The sequence below is a fragment of the Babylonia areolata genome, chromosome 7 (genome assembly GCF_041734735.1).
Source record: "Babylonia areolata isolate BAREFJ2019XMU chromosome 7, ASM4173473v1, whole genome shotgun sequence".
In the NCBI taxonomy this organism is placed as follows: domain Eukaryota; kingdom Metazoa; phylum Mollusca; class Gastropoda; order Neogastropoda; family Buccinidae; genus Babylonia; species Babylonia areolata.
The window spans coordinates 21,377,265-21,397,617 of NC_134882.1; the positions used below are offsets into that span (position 1 = coordinate 21,377,265).

General features: G+C 42.8%; 1 protein-coding gene across 2 annotated transcripts in view; it reads right to left on the minus strand.

The window, feature by feature from the left end:
- Positions 1-20,353, minus strand: part of LOC143283899 (adenylate cyclase type 9-like) — a 96,967-nt gene that overhangs the window by 12,623 nt on the left and 63,991 nt on the right. The window contains exons 3-6 of one of the 2 annotated variants that reach the window (XM_076590296.1): positions 16,789-16,889; positions 10,438-10,503; positions 8,310-8,406; positions 2,413-2,694 (exon numbers count right to left, since the gene is read on the minus strand). In XM_076590296.1, the coding sequence (XP_076446411.1) occupies positions 2,413-2,694; positions 8,310-8,406; positions 10,438-10,503; positions 16,789-16,889 (546 nt within the window). The remainder of the gene's footprint in view (positions 1-2,412; positions 2,695-8,309; positions 8,407-10,437; positions 10,504-16,788; positions 16,890-20,353) is intronic. The other variant, XM_076590297.1, reaches the window with a different exon arrangement.

Below are 20,353 nucleotides of genomic sequence, written 5' to 3' on the forward strand. Positions count from 1 at the left end.
GTGAGAAGTCATGTCTCCATTCACACCTGGTGGATTGAGGATGTCAGGTCTCCATTCACACCTGGTGGAGTGAGGATGTCAGGTCTCCATTCACACCTGGTGGAGTGAGGATGTCAGGTCTCCATTCACACCTGGTGGAGTGAGGATGTCAGGTAGCCATTCACACCTGGTGGAGTGAGGAAGTCATGTCTCCATTCACACCTGGTGGAGTGAGGATGTCAGGTAGCCATTCACACCTGGTGGAGTGAGGATGTCAGGTAGCCATTCACACCTGGTGGAGTGAGGAAGTCATGTCTCCATTCACACCTGGTGGAGTGAGGATGTCAGGTAGCCATTCACACCTGGTGGAGTGAGGAAGTCATGTCTCCATTCACACCTGGTGGAGTGAGGATGTCAGGTAGCCATTCACACCTGGTGGAGTGAGGATGTCAGGTAGCCATTCACACCTGGTGGAGTGAGGATGTCATGTCTCCATTCACACCTGGTGGAGTGAGGAAGTCATGTCTCCATTCACACCTGGTGGAGTGAGGATGTCAGGTAGCCATTCACACCTGGTGGAGTGAGGATGTCATGTCTCCATTTACACCTGGTGGAGTGAGGATGTCAGGTAGCCATTCACACCTGGTGGAGTGAGGAAGTCAGGTAGCCATTCACACCTGGTGGAGTGAGGAAGTCATGTCTCCATTCACACCTGGTGGAGTGAGGATGTCAGGTAGCCATTCACACCTGGTGGAGTGAGGATGTCATGTCTCCATTTACACCTGGTGGAGTGAGGATGTCATGTCTCCATTCACACCTGGTGGAGTGAGGAAGTCATGTCTCCATTCACACCTGGTGGAGTGAGGAAGTCATGTCTCCATTCACACCTGGTGGAGTGAGGATGTCATGTCTCCATTCACACCTGGTGGAGTGAGGATGTCATGTCTCCATTCACACCTGGTGGAGTGAGGATGTCAGGTAGCCATTCACACCTGGTGGAGTGAGGATGTCATGTCTCCATTCACACCTGGTGGAGTGAGGATGTCAGGTAGCCATTCACACCTGGTGGAGTGAGGATGTCAGGTAGCCATTCACACCTGGTGGAGTGAGGATGTCATGTCTCCATTCACACCTGGTGGAGTGAGGATGTCAGGTAGCCATTCACACCTGGTGGAGTGAGGAAGTCAGGTAGCCATTCACACCTGGTGGAGTGAGGATGTCATGTCTCCATTCACACCTGGTGGAGTGAGGAAGTCAGGTAGCCATTCACACCTGGTGGAGTGAGGATGTCATGTCTCCATTCACACCTGGTGGAGTGAGGATGTCATGTCTCCATTCACACCTGGTGGAGTGAGGATGTCAGGTCTCCATTCACACCTGGAGGAGCGAGAAAAATGGGAGAAGGCTACCTTTCCCAAGGACACAACACCATGCTGAAACAGGGCCTGGAACCCTGATCACTGGTCAACACTGGATCACAAGTCCAAAGTCGAACAGATTCTGAAACAGGGCCTCAACAACAAGATGACTACTGGACCTTCAAATGAAATAAACACAAAAGTTAAAAAACAACAACAAAAGTCGGCAAGAAGATCCTCTGAAAAGTCTTCCCCATCTGCATTTTTGTTTTATGCCATATTCATTCCTGTGTGTGACTGGGATTTTATGTATAGGACTGCTTTTACCCCCACCTTTTAGGCAGCCATATTCTGTTTTCTTGGGTGATAAAAAGCCTATATTGATTGATTGATATGGATACTTATACAGCGCCTATTCTCAGTTGGAGACCAAGCTCTAAGCGCTTTACAAACACAGAGTCATTTACACAACAGGCTGCCCAACTGGGTAGGGCCAACTGATGGCTGCCACTGGGTGCTCACCATCCAGTGGACCTTCTACACTTCTTTTATACAGCAATTTTCGGCCTGGAAGGCATTACTTTTTTCAGTGTAGTCAGTGCTCTCACACTGATCAACCCTGTAAGAAATTTGAAACTGAGGTCATCACCAGCGCATGCACTGACAGTGATATAAAAAAAAGGATTATATCTCACTGATCTGCAACAATCATTTCATGCAGTATGCACTGACAGTGATATGTATCTCACTGATCTGCAACAATCATTTCATGCAGTATGCACTGACAGCGATATGTATCTCACTGATCTGCAAGAATCATTTCATACAGCGAGAAAGGAAGAAAAGGAAAACAACACCCAAACCACAAGGACCCACTACCACCACCACACACCAACATGCAGGTACACAGGAGGTACACAAAACGCTGGCTTAAGGCCCCCATGTTCCCAGCATAAGCACCGCATGCAGCTAGCAAAGCTAACAAACAAACAAAAATCAGAGACAAAACCAAAACAACTACTAAATGAAGCAACAGGGTGTACAGGGTATGATGATGGGAACAGAAGGTTTCCACCTGATCGCTTCACCATGGAGATAGCGACGACATTGTCCTTGAAATGTTTTGCAGGGGTGGGGTTTTTGAAGGTCAGGACCCTAGTCGGGGGGACACAGTTGGGACTAGAACTCTCAACTCGCGGCGGAGAAGCGACAGAGGAAGTGAGGTGGGTGTTGTTGGTAGTGCTGATGATGGACACAGGAACGGACCCGGCTACGCTGGGTACAGGGTCTGGAGTATTGGTCAGCTCGTGTACAAGCACAGGGGATGAGGCCCCCCTACCCTCCTGCCCTGCACACGCTACACAAGACAACAGCCAGAGCCAACAATGTTAGTGCCCCCATGCTTCCGTTCTGGAGTACACAGCCCTCTGTCGACGGCAAGGTTAGCACCACATTCAATGACCTGTCTAAGTGATGGTACAGGACCCGCCCCCCACCCCCACCCCCCACCACAGTGAATGACCTGTCTGTGATGGTACAGCCCCCCCACCCCCCACCACAGTGACTAACCTGTCTAAGTGATGGTACAGCCCCCACCCCCACCACAGTGAATGACCTGTCTAAGTGATGGTACAGCCCCCACCCCCACCACAGTGAATGACCTGTCTAAGTGATGGTACAGCCCCCCCCCCCCCCACCACAGTGAATGACCTGTCTAAGTGATGGTACAGCCCCCCCCCCCAACACAACCACAGTGAATAACCTGTCTAAGTGATGGTACAGCCCCCCCCCCCCCCCCACAACCACCACCACAGTGAATGACCTGGCTAAGTGATGGTACAGCCCCCCCACCCCACCACAGTGAATGACCTGGCTAAGTGATGGTACAGCCCCCCCCCTCCCCGCCCCCCACCACCACAGTGAATGACCTGTCTAAGTGATGGTACAGCCCGCCCCACCCCCATCACAACCAATACAATCCTTCTGAACCATCCCCAACACAAACAATATAATCCTTCTGAACTGTACTATCCCCAGCACAACCAGTACAATCCTGAACCATACCATCCTCAGCACAACCCATACAATCCTTCTGAACTGTACCATCCCCAGCACAACCAATACAATCCTTCTGAACCATCCCCAGCACAACCAATACAATCCTTCTGAACCATCCGATCCCCAGCACAACCAATACACTCCTTCTGAACCATACCATCCCCAGCACAACCAATACAATCCTTCTGAACCATACCATCCCCAGCACAACCAATACAATCCTTCTGAACCATCCCCAGCACAACCAATCCAATCCTTCTGAACCATCCCCAGCACAACCAGTACAATCCTTCTGAACCATACCATCCCCAGCACAACCAGTATAATCCGTCTGAACCATCCTCAGCACAACCAATACAATCCTTCTGTACCATCCCCAGCACAACCAGTACAATCCTTCTGAACCATACCATCCCCAGCACAACCAGTACAATCCTTCTGAACCATCCCCAGCACAACCAATACAATCCTTCTGAACCATACCATCCCCAGCAGAACCAGTACAATCCTTCTGAACCATACCATCCCCAGCACAACCAGTACAATCTTTCTGAACCATACCATCCCCAGCACAACCAATACAATCCTTGTGAACCATCCCCAGCACAACCAATACAATCCTTCTGAACCATACCATCCCCAGCACAACCAGTACAATCCTTCTGAACCATCCCCAACACAACCAATACAATCCTTCTGAACCATACCATCCCCAACACAACCAATACAATCCTTCTGAACCATACCATCCCCAGCACAACCAGTACAATCCTTCTGAACCATACAATCCCCAGCACAACCAGTACAATCCTTCTGATCCATCCCCAACACAACCAATACAATCCTTCTGAACCATACCATCCCCAGCACAACCAATACACTCCTTCTGAACCATACCATCCCCAGCACAACCAATCCAATCCTTCTGAACCATCCTCAGCGCAACCAATACAATCCTTCTGATCCATCCCCAGCACAACCAGTACAATCCTTCTGAACCATACCATCCCCAGCACAACCAGTATAATCCGTCTGAACCATCCTCAGCACAACCAATACAATCCTTCTGTACCATCCCCAGCACAACCAGTACAATCCTTCTGAACCATACCATCCCCAGCACAACCAGTACAATCCTTCTGAACCATCCCCAGCACAACCAATACAATCCTTCTGAACCATACCATCCCCAGCAGAACCAGTACAATCCTTCTGAACCATACCATCCCCAGCACAACCAGTACAATCTTTCTGAACCATACCATCCCCAGCACAACCAATACAATCCTTCTGAACCATCCCCAGCACAACCAATACAATCCTTCTGAACCATACCATCCCCAGCACAACCAGTACAATCCTTCTGATCCATCCCCAACATAACCAATACAATCCTTCTGAACCATACCATCCCCAACACAACCAATACAATCCTTCTGAACCATACCATCCCCAGCACAACCAATACAATCCTTCTGAACCATCCCCAGCACAACCAATACAATCCTTCTGAACCATACCATCCCCAACACAACCAGTACAATCCTTCTGATCCATCCCAACAACCAATACAATCCTTCTGAACCATACCATCCCCAGCACAACCAATACAATCCTTCTGAACCATACCATCCCCAGCAGAACCAATACAATCCTTCTGAACCATACCATCCCCAGCACAACCAATACAATCCTTCTGAACCATCCCCAGCACAACCAATACAATCCTTCTGAACCATACCATCCCCAGCAGAACCAGTACAATCCTTCTGAACCATACCATCCCCAGCACAACCAGTACAATCTTTCTGAACCATACCATCCCCAGCACAACCAATACAATCCTTCTGAACCATCACCAGCACAACCAATACAATCCTTCTGAACCATCCCCAGCACAACCAATACAATCCTTCTGAACCATACCATCCCCAGCACAACCAGTACAATCCTTCTGAACCATACCATCCCCAGCACAACCAATACAATCCTTCTGAACCATACCATCCCCAGCACAACCAATACAATCCTTCGGAACCATCCCCAGCACAACCAATCCAATCCTTCGGAACCATCATCAGCGCAACCAATACAATCCTTCTGAACCATCCCCAGCACAACCAGTACAATCCTTCTGAACTGTACCATCCCCAGCACAACCAGTACAATCTTTCTGAACCATACCATCCCCAGCACAACCAATACAATCCTTCTGAACCATCCCCAGCACAACCAGTACAATCCTTCTGAATCATACCCAGCACAACCAATACAATCCTTCTGAACAATACCATCCCCAGCACAACCAGTACAATCCTTCTGAACCATACCATATCCAGCACAACCAATACAATCCTTCTGAACCATCCCCAGCACAAACAATGCAATCCTTCTGAACGATCCCCAGCACAACCAATACCATCCTTCTGAACCATCCCCAGCACAACCAGTACAATCCTTCTGAACTGTACCATCCCCAGCACAACCAGTACAATCCTTCTGAACGGTACCATCCCCAGCACAACCAATACAATCCTTCTGAACAATACCATCCCCAGCACAACCAGTACAATCCGTCTGAACGATCCCCAGCAGAACCAATACAATCCTTCTGAACTGTACCATCCCCAGCACAACCAGTACAATCTTTCTGAACCATACCATCCCCAGCACAACCAATACAATCCATCTGATCCATACCCAGCACAACCAATACAATCCTTCTGAACAATACCATCCCCAGCACAACCAGTATAATCCGTCTGAACGATCCCCAGCACAACCAATACCATCCTTCTGAACCATCCCCAGCACAACCAATACAATCCTTCTGAACCATACCATCCCCAGACCAACCAATACAATCCTTCTGAACCATACCATCCCCAGCACAACCAATACAATCCTTCTGAACTGTTACATCCCCAGCACAACCGATGCAATCCTTCTGAACCATCCTTAGCACAACCAATACAATCCTTGTGAACCATCCCCAGCACAACCAATACAATCCTTCTGAACTATTTCCAGCACAACCAATACAATCTTTCTGAACCATGCCATCCCCAGCACAACCAATACAATACTTCTGAACCACCCCCAGCACAACCAATACAATCCTTCTGAACCATCCCATCCCCAGCACAACCAATACAATCCTGAACCATACCATCCCCAGCATAACCAGTATAATCCTTCTGAACCATCCCCAGCACAACCAATGCAATCCTTCTGAACCATACCATCCCCAGCATAACCAGTATAATCCTTCTGAACCATCCCCAGCACAACCAATACAATCCTTCTGAACCACCCCCAACACAACCAGTACAATCCTTCTGAACCATACCAATCCCAGCACAACCAATGCAATCCTTCTTAACCATCCTCAGCACAACCAATACAATTCTTTTGAACCATCCCCAGGCCAACCAATACAATCCTTCTGAGCCATACCATCCCCAGCACAACCAATATAATCCTTCTGAACCATACCATCCCCAGCACAACCAGTACAATCCTTCTGATCCATCCCCAACACAACCCATACAATCCTTCTGAACTGTACCATCCCCAGCACAACCAATACAATCCTTCTGAACCATACCATCCCCAGCACAACCAATATAATCCTTCTGATCCACCCCCAACACAACCCATACAATCCTTCTGAACTGTACCATCGCCAGCACAACCAATACAATCCTTCTGAACTGCACCACCCCAGCACAACTAAACAGAGACTCTGAACTCTCCGCAAGCTGTTAAAAAGCATGTACAGTTGTTGATATGATGCTCTGTATACCTTCTCCTCTGAATGTAGTATTTCACATTCAGTAAACTGTGTGTCATACAAATGACTAACATGTCAACCCGGAAAAAAAAGCATGCATGTTAAAAATGAACACTTGATGAACACAAGCCATTCATCATATGCAACATGAACAAGCATCATCCACCTTAAAAAAAAAAAAAAGAGCAGGAAAAGTCTGATCCAATGGCAGACAGACCTAGTCCCACCAAAGTAAAATGAACACTGCACATGTGCCTACATTATTCATCCAGTGCAAACTAACAACTAGTGACTTAAGATATATGTATGTATACATACATACATACATATATATATATATATATATATATATATATATATATTTTTTTTTTTTTTTTGTGTGTGTGTGTGTGTGTGTGTGTGTGTGTAGAATTGCCATACATTTAGATTATATTTTCCAGCCACATCAACTGAAAACCAAAGGAAAGGAACAAAAATACATGAAATTTCTGTGTCTTTTTCTTTCTTTCTATTCTTTCTTTCTTTCTTTCTTCCATTTAGTCAGTTATTCATGCACTCATTCTTTTTTTCAAGTACAAAGTTCAAAATATCATTTCAACAACAAACAACATTAGATGTTGATGGAAAGAGCAACAAAGGTCAACAAGTTGGTAAACATAACTGTTGACCATTTCTTTTTAAATTCTCATTATCATTTATTAAGAGAAAAAAAAAAAGACAGTAAGAAAAAAAGAGGAAGGAACAGGAAAAAAAATGGGATAAAAAGTTACATTCTGATAATTTTCTTATTTTTTTCTCCACAGATGAAGAATAAAAGATCAAGAGCATCTGCAAATTTGTAACAAGTGAACAGATGCGCAAACAGGAGGGAAAAAAAGAAAAAAAAAAGAAAAGAAAAAAAAAGGAACATGATGCAAACAGAACACACAGTGAGAAACTAAATCAGCAGTCAGCACTCAGACTGTCAGGTCAGCACTGCAATCATCATTAACAAGAATAACTAAGAATTCATAAAGCCACACAAGACAATCCTCTGCTGAATTAAAAAGATATCCTTGAAATCCGAAGCTACTTCAGTCAAAAGCACAGCAGGTTTGTAGTGACTACCAACACATACAAACCTTTGTCGTCCAGCCTGTCGTTTTCTGTACCCTCCAAACAACTGCTGCTCCGTTTCCCTGGCAACAATGTGGCTCGTGACATGCCATTCACCGAGTTCTAACACAGAAAAAGGGAGAGAATTATCAATGACAAAATGATGATAATAAAAATAATAATAATAACAACAACAAAAACAATAATACTAACAACAACAACATGAAGAACGATAACAATAATAATAAAAATGATTTCTAAAAAAAAGGAGAAGAAGAATGATGGTCAATTCCACAACACACTGAAATATTTTTGATGTTGAATTTAATGAGGCTACCCTGAAAATGCCAACAACCCATACTGAATTAAACCAAAAAAAAAGTTTTCTATCATCACAAACAATGATGATGATGGCCCTGGTGATGATGATATTGATAATGATGATAATGATATGGGTGTTGCACACACACACACACACACACAAACACACACACACATCAATCAAGTTATAAATCAGTAGTTCTCACTCCTCAGGTGGGAGTAAATCTGGAAAAGAAAGACAGTCTGAAATGCTTACTGTATCACTGGCCAAAAAAAAGAGAAAGAAACAAAAGATGTAATTCCTATAAATCATGTCCGTTTAGAAACAACAGACATGACTGATGATTTATTGAAATAAAACCATCACGTCTCCTCTGGCGCATAGCATGGATCATTGTGGTTTAGACAGTGTTTTGTTTCCAAACAGGAGAATTTTGGAGTGCACATTTTGATGATGTTTGGACTCAGTGTTTTCAGCTCTATGTGCACTTGGCTTTACCTCATTGTCCACCACTTTTACAACCTTCACATTACAGATATGAATTTCTCTCTGTTCTGATCAGGTTGTTTTCCTACTGTCCTGATCATGCTGTGTTCTTGAAATGGTTTCAGGGATGAAAGATGGAATAAATATCTCATCCCTGTTACACATCTATGTTCTTTATCTGACAGAGGTCGAATCCTGTAAGCAGTGAAACTACAGATATTTCTGTTACACATCTATATTCTTCATTTAACTGAGGTTAAGTCCTGTAAGCAGTGAAACTACAGATATTTCTGTTACACATCTATATTCTTCATTTAACTGAGGTTAAGTCCTGTAAGCAGTGAAACTACAGCTATTCCTGTTACACATCTATATTCTTCATTTAACTGAGGTTAAGTCCTGTAAGCAGTTAAACTACAGCTATTCCTGTCACACATCTATATTCTTCATTTAACTGAGGTTAAGTCCTGTAAGCAGTTAAACTACAGCTTTTTCTGTTACACATCTATATTCTTCATTTAACTGAGGTTAAGTCCTGTAAGCAGTGAAACTACAGCTATTCCTGTTACACATCTATATTCTTCATTTAACTGAGGTTAAGTCCTGTAAGCAGTTAAATTACAGCTATTCCTGTCACACATCTATATTCTTCATTTAACTGAGGTTAAGTCCTGAAAGCAGTTAAGCTATATTCTTCATCTAACAGATGTTGTGTTGTGAAAGCATTTCAGCTACTCTAAGATCCCATATATATCTGTTTGGTCATCCATCTTCTGTGTTAAAGGGCTGTCACTCCCATATTCCCTTGTACCTGGAAGTGGGCTTTTTTGTGTGTGGCTTTTTTTTTTCTTTCTTTAAACCCTGCCTTGTAGGCTACCATGTTCCTCTTCACTTTCACACTTTTTTTGACCAGTGGTATTCCAAACCATTTAGTTTACTACTAAATAAACAGATCATACTTCAATGTATAGTGCAGTTTTAAATCTGCTCAAAACCATGTATTCTGCATCCATGATAACTTGTTTTCCTCTTTTTTTTTTGTGTGTCAACACAATTCAGTTTTGTTTAGTTTTTTTTGATAAATATGACTTAACACTGGTTATAGTGTTTGTTTTTTCTTCTTTTTTGTGTGTGTTATCATGACTTATTATCAATGATTTTACACTGGCTACAGTATTTTTCTTTTTTTTTTGTTTAGTATCAATGATGTAACACTATGGTTATAGTGTTCCAACCGAACATTGTAGAGCTCTTTACTCACTCCTGGTTGTACTTTTTGTTTCGGATTCTGATTCTTTGAATGGGTTGAACTTGATGAAGGATGGAAACTCTGTCCATGTACATACCTCTTGCTGTGCAGGGTCCACTGAGGCAGCACCATTCCCGCTTGTCTCCTCTTCTGGCTCTTCTGCCTGTAGAGTGGAGAAGTAATGATTCACTTTAGAACCAGTGCTAGGTTGTATGAGCTAGTGTAGCAGCGCTAAATTCGCTTAGTGTTAAGAATTTTGCTAAGCCTGCACTAATTCCATAGTTAATTTCCATGTGGATAAATTGATTTGATTCATTGATTTGATCTAGAACAATTCTTAACACTAAGAAGACTTAGCACTGTTAACAACACTTAGGAACAGTCTTCAGACAAAGCAAACTTAGTGCTGATAGCATCACTTTGTACCAGTCTTAGCACAGAGCAGACTATAGTTCTGTAGCAAGTGTCTTTCTGACTACAGTTTTGCAGCAAGTGTCTTTCTGACTACACTTCTGTAGCAAGTGTCTTTCTGTGAATAGTTCTGCAGCGCTATAGTTCTGTAGCAAGTTTCTTCATGTCTAGTGTTTTTATGACTATAGTTCTGTAGCAAGTGTTTATGACTATAGTTCTAGAGCAAGTATCTTTATGACTATAGTTCTGCAGCAAATGTCTTTCTGACTACAGTTCCACAGCAAGTGTCCTTCTGACTATAGTTCTGTAGCAAGTGTCTTTCTGACTACAGTTCTGCAGCAAGTGTCTTTATGACTATAGTTCTGTAGCAAGTGTCTTTATGACTATAGTTCTGCCGCAAGTGTCCTTCTGACTATAGTTCTGTAGCAAGTGTCTTTATGATTACAGTTCTGTAGCAAGTATCTTTCTGACTACAGTTCTTTCTGAGTACAGTTCTGCAGCAAGTGTCTTTCTGACAATAGTTCTGTAGCAAGTGTCTTTATGACTACAGTTCTGTAGCAAGTGTCTTTCTGACAATAGTTCTGTAGCAAGTGTCTTTATGACTACAGTTCTGTAGCAAGTGTCTTTCTGACAACAGTTCTTTCTGACTACAGTTCTGTAGCAAGTGTCTTACTGACTACAGTTCTGTAGCAAGTGTCTTTATGACTAGTGTCTTTCTATCTACAGTTCTGTAGCAAGTGTCTTTATGACTATAGTTCTGTAGCAAGTGTCTTTATGACTACAGTTCTGCAGCAAACAAGTGTCTTTATGACTATAATTCTGCAAGAAGTGTCTTACTGACTACAGTTCTGTAGCAAGTGTCTTTATGACTAATGTCTTTCTGACTACAGTTCTGTAGCAAGTGTCTTTATGACTATAGTTCTGTAGCAAGTGTCTTTCTGACTACAGTTCTGCAGCAAGTGTCTTTCTGACAACAGTTCTGTAGCAAGTGTCTTTCTGACTACAGTTCTGCAGCAAGTGTTTTTCTGACAACAGTTCTGCAGCAAATGTCTTTCTGACTACAGTTCCACAGCAAGTGTCCTTCTGACTATAGTTCTGTAGCAAGTGTCTTTCTGACTACAGTTCTGCAGCAAGTGTCATTCTGACTATAGTTCTGTAGCAAGTGTCTTTATGACTATAGTTCTGTAGCAAGTGTCTTTATGACTATAGTTCTGCCGCAAGTGTCCTTCTGACTATAGTTCTGTAGCAAGTGTCTTTATGATTACAGTTCTGTAGCAAGTGTCTTTCTGACTACAGTTCTTTCTGAGTACAGTTCTGCAGCAAGTGTCTTTCTGACAATAGTTCTGTAGCAAGTGTCTTTATGACTACAGTTCTGTAGCAAGTGTCTTTCTGACAATAGTTCTGTAGCAAGTGTCTTTATGACTACAGTTCTGTAGCAAGTGTCTTTCTGACAACAGTTCTTTCTGACTACAGTTCTGTAGCAAGTGTCTTACTGACTACAGTTCTGTAGCAAGTGTCTTTATGACTAGTGTCTTTCTATCTACAGTTCTGTAGCAAGTGTCTTTATGACTATAGTTCTGTAGCAAGTGTCTTTATGACTACAGTTCTGCAGCAAACAAGTGTCTTTATGACTATAATTCTGCAAGAAGTGTCTTACTGACTACAGTTCTGTAGCAAGTGTCTTTATGACTAGTGTCTTTCTGACTACAGTTCTGTAGCAAGTGTCTTTATGACTATAGTTCTGTAGCAAGTGTCTTTCTGACTACAGTTCTGCAGCAAGTGTCTTTCTGACAACAGTTCTGTAGCAAGTGTCTTTCTGACTACAGTTCTGCAGCAAGTGTTTTTCTGACAACAGTTCTGTAGCAAGTGTCTTTCTGACTACAGTTCTGTAGCAAGTGTCTTTCTGACTACAGTTCTGCAGCAAGTGTTTTTCTGACTATAGTTCTGTAGCAAGTGTCTTTCTGACTACAGTTCTGCAGCAAGTGTCTTTCTGACTATAGTTCTGTAGCAAGTGTCTTTCTGACTACAGTTCTGCAGCAAGTGTCTTTCTGAGAAAAGCACTGCAGTGTCTTTATGACTGGATGTTGGTGTCAAACTCTGTTAAAATAAAAACTTAAGATCCGCATTAAGTGTCTTTATGAAGTTCCACAGACTGGATGTTGACATGTCTTTATGAGTTTCCACAGACCGGATGTTGATGTGTTTTTATGAGTTTCCACACACTGGATGTTGACATGTCTTTATGAGTTTCTACAGATTGGATGTTGACATGTCTTTATGAGTTTCCACACACTGGATTTTGACGCGTCTTTATGAGTTTCCACACACTGGATGTTGACATGTCTATGAGTTTCCACAGACTGGATGTTGACATGTCTTTATGAGTTTCCACAGACTGGATGTTGACATGTCTTTATGAGTTTCCACAGAATGGATGTTGACATGTCTTTATGAGTTTCCACACACTGGCTGTTGACGTGTCAAACTTTGTCAAATTCCACAGACTGGATGTTGACATGTCTTGATGAGTTTCCACAGACTGGATGTTGACGTGTCTTTATGAGTTTCCACAGATTGGATGTTGACGTGTCAAACTTTGTCAAATTCCACAGACTGGATGTTGATGTGTCTTTATGAGTTTCCACAGACTGGATGTTGACATGTCTTTATGAGTTTCCACAGATTGGATGTTGACATGTCTTTATGAGTTTCCACAGACTGGATGTTGACGTGTCTTTATGAGTTTCCACAGATTGGATGTTGACGTGTCAAACTTTGTCAAATTCCACAGACTGGATGTTGACGTGTCTTTATGAGTTTCCACACACTGGATGTTGACGTGGCAAACTTTGTCAAGTTCCACACACTGGATGTTGACATGTCTATGAGTTTCCACAGACTGGATGTTGACATGTCTTTATGACTTTCCACAGACTGGATGTTGATGTGTCTTTATGAGTTTCCACACACTGGATGTTGATGTGTCAAACTTTGTTAAATTCCACAGACTGGATGTTGATGTGTCAAACTTTGTCAAATTCCACAGACTGGATTTTGATGTGTCAAACTTTGTCAAATTCCACAGTCTGGATGTTGATGTGTCAAACTTTGTCAAATTCCACAGACTGGATGTTGATGTGTCAAACTTTGTCAAATTCCACAGTCTGGATGTTGACGTGTCTTTATGAGTTTCCACAGACTGGATGTTGACGTGTCAAACTTTGTCAAATTGAAAAAAGTGATGAAATAGCTGTGGATCAGCCAGTGAATGGTTCCAGTTTTTCAGTTTCAGTTTCAAGGTTGTTTAAAACATGCGGACTGATCCATACATGCTACACCACATCTGCTATGAAAAAAAGAAAGAAAGAAAAAAAAAAAAGAAAAAAAAAGAAGAAAAAAAGAGGGCAGCATTAAAGGGAAAGTTGAAAAATGAGACAGTGGACACTATCAACATACAAAATGCATTATTATAGCCAGCTGAGAGAGAGAGAGAGAGAGAGAGAGAGAGAGAGAGAGAGAGAGAGACAGACAGACAGACAGACAGACAGACAGACAGACAGACAGACAGACAGATAATGTCAAAATTCATATATGATGAATGTACATTTATATACTGCTAACTTTTTATAAGAGAGGAAACAAAAGCAACCCACAAACACAAAGGTCAGAAATCATCTCAGTCTGATTATCAGAGTAAAACATAGACAAAGATCAGAAATCATCTCAGTCTCATCATCAGAGTCAAAACATAGACAAAGGTCAGAAATAATCTCAGTCTGATCATCAGAGTAATTCGCAGTTCAAATTGTGCCACTAATAATAATGGTTGTCCCTTGGTTTCAACACTGCAGTATCCTCCCTTGGCAGGCCAAGTCTTGATTTGCACCAACAGTGTAAGGGAATTAACTGTAAAACAGAACCATTTGTGAAACTGAGTAGGTTGTCCCCCTTTACTTGTACAGCACCTGAAGTATAAACTAAAAGCAACAGCAATCTCTATCACACACACACACACACACACACACACACACACACACACACACACACACACAAAATGACACACACACACACACACACACACACACACACACTGGCGCCTGAGCAGTGGTCAGGCATTGGATGGAATGAGTAATTAACTCATTGGAATCAAGGTCTTTAAAGAAAAAAAAAAAGAAATACTTTGTAACATGCAGAATATTCACCAGTCACTAATTTAACAGTTATAAGTACATGTTGGTGAAAAAACGAAGAAGAACAACAGAAAAAGTACCCCAACAGTATCCACCCATAATATCTAAATGTAACCACAAACAACAACTGTTAATGGGAAGTAGATTTCCAAAGCTTTACATGGGAAGTAATACTATTCAAATGCAAAGTACAAATCAGTTATTTCCATTTGACTGGCAGGCTACTCAAGAATTCTGGCCTAACATGTCACTTCACTCACAATTCTTGAAATTTTAAGTTGTGACCTGCGCATTTGTCTACAGAATATTGCTTTCGTTATTCTCATTGTATCAGACTGATGATTACCTTTGACCTCTTATTATTATTTTTCATTTCTGTTATCTCCCCTTTTGTTTCTATTGTTTAAAATATTTTCACTCTTCCTCTGTGGCCGTCATTCTTTATTGTCATGTTTCATCGTTTCTCTATGACTCAAGAAATAATGGGAATAATAAAAACATAAACTCATAAAAACAGGGAAACCGGTGCTCAAAGTACTCACTGGTGGTATATCTGTGACATGTGTCTGTGACATGTGTCTGTCATGTGTCTGACATGTGTCTGTCATGTGTCTGTGACATATGTCTGTGTCTGTGAGATGTGTTTGTCGTATGCTTGTGGCATGTCTGTGACATGTGTCTGTGTCATGCGTCTGTCATGTGTATGTGACATGTCTGTGACATGTGTCTGTGTCACGCGTCTGTCATGTGTCTGTGACATGTGTCTGTGTCATGTGTCTATGACATGTGTCTGTGTCATGTGTCTGTGACAGGTGTTTGTGATATGTGCATGTGACATGTGTCTGTCATGTGTCTGTCATGTGCCTGTGATAGGTGTGTGTGTGTGTGTGTGTGTGTGTGTGTGTGTGTGTGTGTGTGTGTGTGTGTGTGTGTGTGTGTGTGTGTGTGATGTGTCTGATATGTCTCTGTGTGACATGTCTGTGACATGTGTCTGTGACATGTGTCTCTCATGTCTCTGTGTTCACCTTTGGCAGTCAGTTCCACAGTGAACAGCAGTCATTTTTCAGCCCTTTAATTAAGGTGACAGCAAAAATCAATATATCCAAGGCCAGGCAGACTTTTGTATCACTCAGGAACATCTGGAAGACTGACACCGGCACCTAGAGAATCAGCCATAAGCTTGAGACATTCCACAACCGTTGCTATACTTAGATTACTAAAAATGTTTTCCCCAAACACTGTCTTAAATTAAAAAAATGAACACCAGAATACCTCCAGCCAAGATTACCACTGAGATCAAGTGATAAAGATGGCCCTGTTATGGAAAACATCCTTTGAGTGCCGGCACGCTCTTCACTGGACACCAGAAGGAAGCAGACAGCGAGGAAGACCTTGGGACACATAGCAAAGAACAGTTGGAAAAGAACTGAAGATGAATGGCTGTACCAAGGGAAAGCTCTCTGAGACAGCACAAGATAGGCAGCACTGAAGATCTCAGACTGCCACTGGGCATTATGAGGAGCAAGTGAGTAAGGAACTCATACAGACCAGACAGGGACCCCATAGTGAGTAAGGAACTCATACAGACCAGACAGGGACTCCATAGTGAGTAAGGAACTCATACAGACCAGACAGGGACCCCATAGTGAGTAAGGAACTCATGCAGACCAAACAGGGACTCCATAGTGAGTAAGGAACTCATGCAGACCAGACAGGGACTCCAGGTGTTATGGATGGACATCAACAATGTGTTATGGGTGGACAACCTTCTAACCAATGAGAAGAACAGTATGCAAAGGGCCTTATAAGCCAAACTCGTCATGACATGGTAACATTTACAATCTTACCGTCTCTGGAATGTCCAAGGAGATGATGAGAGAGTTAGCAGCTGGGCCATCGGCGTCAATAGCACCGGGTTTGATTCCAGTGATGAAGTAGGTCTTGATGGCTGCAACAAACAACAGATGTGTTGATGGCAAAACAGACAATACAGGGTTAATGACAGCAAAGAAACTGAACATGTGTGTGTGTGTGTGTGTGTGTGTGTGCGTGCGTGTGTGTCTGTGTGTGTGTGTGTGTGTGTGTGTGTGTGTGTGTGTGTGTGTGTGCGCGCGTGCATGGGTGTGCGTGCAAGCGTGTGTGCGTGCGTGCGTGCATGAGTGTGTGTGTGTGTGTGTCCGAACTTAACATTAACAAAAAGTACAAACACAAATCAGTGGCTGAAAAAGTGGCTGGACAATCAAGCAACAAAGACAGACAGACAGTTTCAATTTCAGTTTCAGTAGCTCAAGGAGGCGTCACTGTGTTCTGACAAATTCATATACACGACACCACATCTGCCAAGCACATGCCTGACCAGCAGCATAACCCAATGCGCTTAGTCAGGCCTTGAGAAAAAAAAGAAGAAAAATACATAAAAAAAGAGAATTACTACTACTAATAATAATATGTATAAGGTGCAAAAACTTGATGAAGTCAACTATAAGCGTAAAAAAACAACAAAAAACAAAACAAACAAAAAAACCCCCCAAAATAAAAGAATAAAAAAGACAACAATGATGATAAATAAGCAAATAAATGTAAAAAAAAAAAAAAAAAAAAAAAAAAAAAATGCAGACACACATTCACACATACACACACATATGCATAACAGATATGCACCTAACATGCAGTTTCACAAATATGAAAGCACAGTCAAATACACGTAAATGTACATGAGCCCCAACACACACACACACACACACACACACACACATTACCCTGTACCCCCTCTACACCCAAGACAGACATCAAATAATGAAATCAGTGTTTATCTCTGCCACACTGTCTCTGGGATTAAAGAAAACATCCAGAAGTTCTGTCTTTGCCGTCTTTTGCTGTCTGTGCAGTTTTCATCTGAACATCCTAAGATCAAAACACATTGCAATGCTGTTTATCTGAAAGGTCTTTTCAAGCCTGCTGTTATGTGAATTGATATATTTTTCTTCAGTCTGTTGTCTGTGTTCCATTAATAATGTGAGCAAATCATTCTATTCAGTCTCTGTCTGTGTTGCACTAATAATGTGAGCAAATCATTCTATTCAGTGTGTTGTCTGTGTTGCACTAATAATGTGAGCAAATCATTCTATTCAGTCTGTTGTCTGTGTTCCATTAATAATGTGAGCAAATCATTCTATTCAGTGTGTTGTCTGTGTTGCACTAATAATGTGAGCAAATCATTCTATTCAGTGTGTTGTCTGTGTTGCACTAATGATGTGAGCAAATCATTCTATTCAGTCTGTTGTCTGTGTTCCACTAATAATGTGAGGGGGCAGGGGGGTGGGGGTGGGGGAGAGGAAGTGGAGGTGGTGGAGGAGGAGGAGAGAGTGGGGTGGGGAGGTGGTGGTGGTGGAAGGGAGAGTGGGGTGGGGAGGTGGGAGGGAGAGTGGGGTGGGGAGGTGGGAGGGAGAGTGGGGTGGGGAGGTGGAAGGGACAGTGGGGTGGGGAGGTGGTGGTGGTGGTGGAAGGGAGAGTGGGGTGGGGAGGTGGTGGTGGTGGTGGAAGGGAGAGTGGGGTGGGGAGGTGGTGGTGGAAGGGAGAGTGGGGTGGGGAGGTGGAGGTGGGATGGAGAGTGGGGTGGGGAGGTGGTGGTGGTGGTGAGATGGAGAGTGGGGTGGGGAGGAGGAAGGTAGGAGGGAGAGATTTTGACATCTTGTGCCATTGAAGGGAAGCCATCATGACATAACACTGTGAAGATGTAGATGTAGTTGCTCCCCTTGACTGTGCTTTGTTTCTTGCCCAAAGTGGAGGATTAGACTGAAACAATTACGACTACTCTGAACCAAATAATTACCACTACTACTACTATAAATGAAATGGGACTTTGCTGAGTGCAGTACTTCATTCTATGAGCAGTCTCATCTCACATCTCACTGTGTGTGTGTGTGTGAGTGTGTGTGTGTGTCACGGTGTGTGTGTGTGTGTGTGTGTGTGTGTGTGTGTGTGTGTGTGTGTGTGTGTGTGTGTGTGTGTGTTTAAAGAAGCACTTCTAGAGACAACAAGACAACAACTAAACAAAAAGCTGCAGGAAATATCACAAGCCACACAGAGAATCTTCCTCTTCCTTGTGATGTATGACGGTCAATCGTGTCCGACTATGACCACCAGAACAGCAGAGGAGACCGCTGCTGTCCCGACTATCTGGGCTGGAATTTGATCACAATGGAGAATGTCTTGCCCAGGTTACGTCCTCACAGTCTCAGCCAAGAGGGCTTTAGGACAGTCGGTGCTGAGATGATCCCCAAAGGCCAGCTAGCCCCCAAGGCTGCAGCACTAACAGCCAGTGCAATCTTGCCTCTCAGTTCGAGAGTCAAAGTTGTTCACAAAAGACTAAGCTGTAAATGACTTCCCACTGCAGTGGAGAATCCCGTGGTAATGCTGTGTGGAATCCAACAGTAATGCTGTGTGAAATCCAACAGTAATGCTGTGTGGAATCCAACAGTAATGCTGTGTGAAATCAGACAGTAATGCTGTGTGAAATCCAACAGTAATGCTGTGTGAAATCAGACAGTAATGCTGTGTGGAATCCAACAGTAATGCTGTGTGAAATCCAACAGTAATGCTGTGTGAAATCCAACAGTAATGCTGTGTGAAATCAGACAGTAATGCTGTGTGAAATCCAACAGCAATGCTGTCTGGAATCCAACAGTAATGCTGTGTGAAATCCAACAGTAATGCTGTGTGAAATCAGACAGTAATGCTGTGTGAAATCCAACAGTAATGCTGTGTGAAATCCAACAGTAATGCTGTGTGAAATCAGACAGCAATGCTATGTGGAATCCAACAGTAATGCTGTGTGAAATCCAACAGTAATGCTGTGTGAAATCCAACAGTAATGCTGTGTGAAATCATGGTGAAATTCAACAGCAATGCTGTGTGAAATCCAACAGTAATGCTGTGTGAAATCCAACAGCAATGCTGTGTGAAATCCAACAGCAATGCTATGTGGAATCCAACAGTAATGCTGTGTGAAATCCAACAGTAATGCTGTGTGAAATCCAACAGAAATGCTATGTGGAATCCAACAGTAATGCTGTGTGAAATCCAACAGTAATGCTGTGTGAAATCAGGGTGAAATTCAACAGCAATGCTATGTGGAATCCAACAGTAATGCTGTGTGAAATCCAACAGTAATGCCGTGTGAAATCCAACAGTAATGCTGTGTGAAATCAGACAGCAATGCTATGTGAAATCCAACAGTAATGCTGTGTGAAATCAGACAGCAATGCTATGTGAAATCCAACAGTAATGCTGTGTGAAATCCAACAGTAATGCTGTGTGAAATCAGACAGCAATGCTATGTGAAATCCAACAGTAATGCTGTGTGAAATCAGACAGCAATGCTATGTGAAATCCAACAGTAATGCTGTGTGA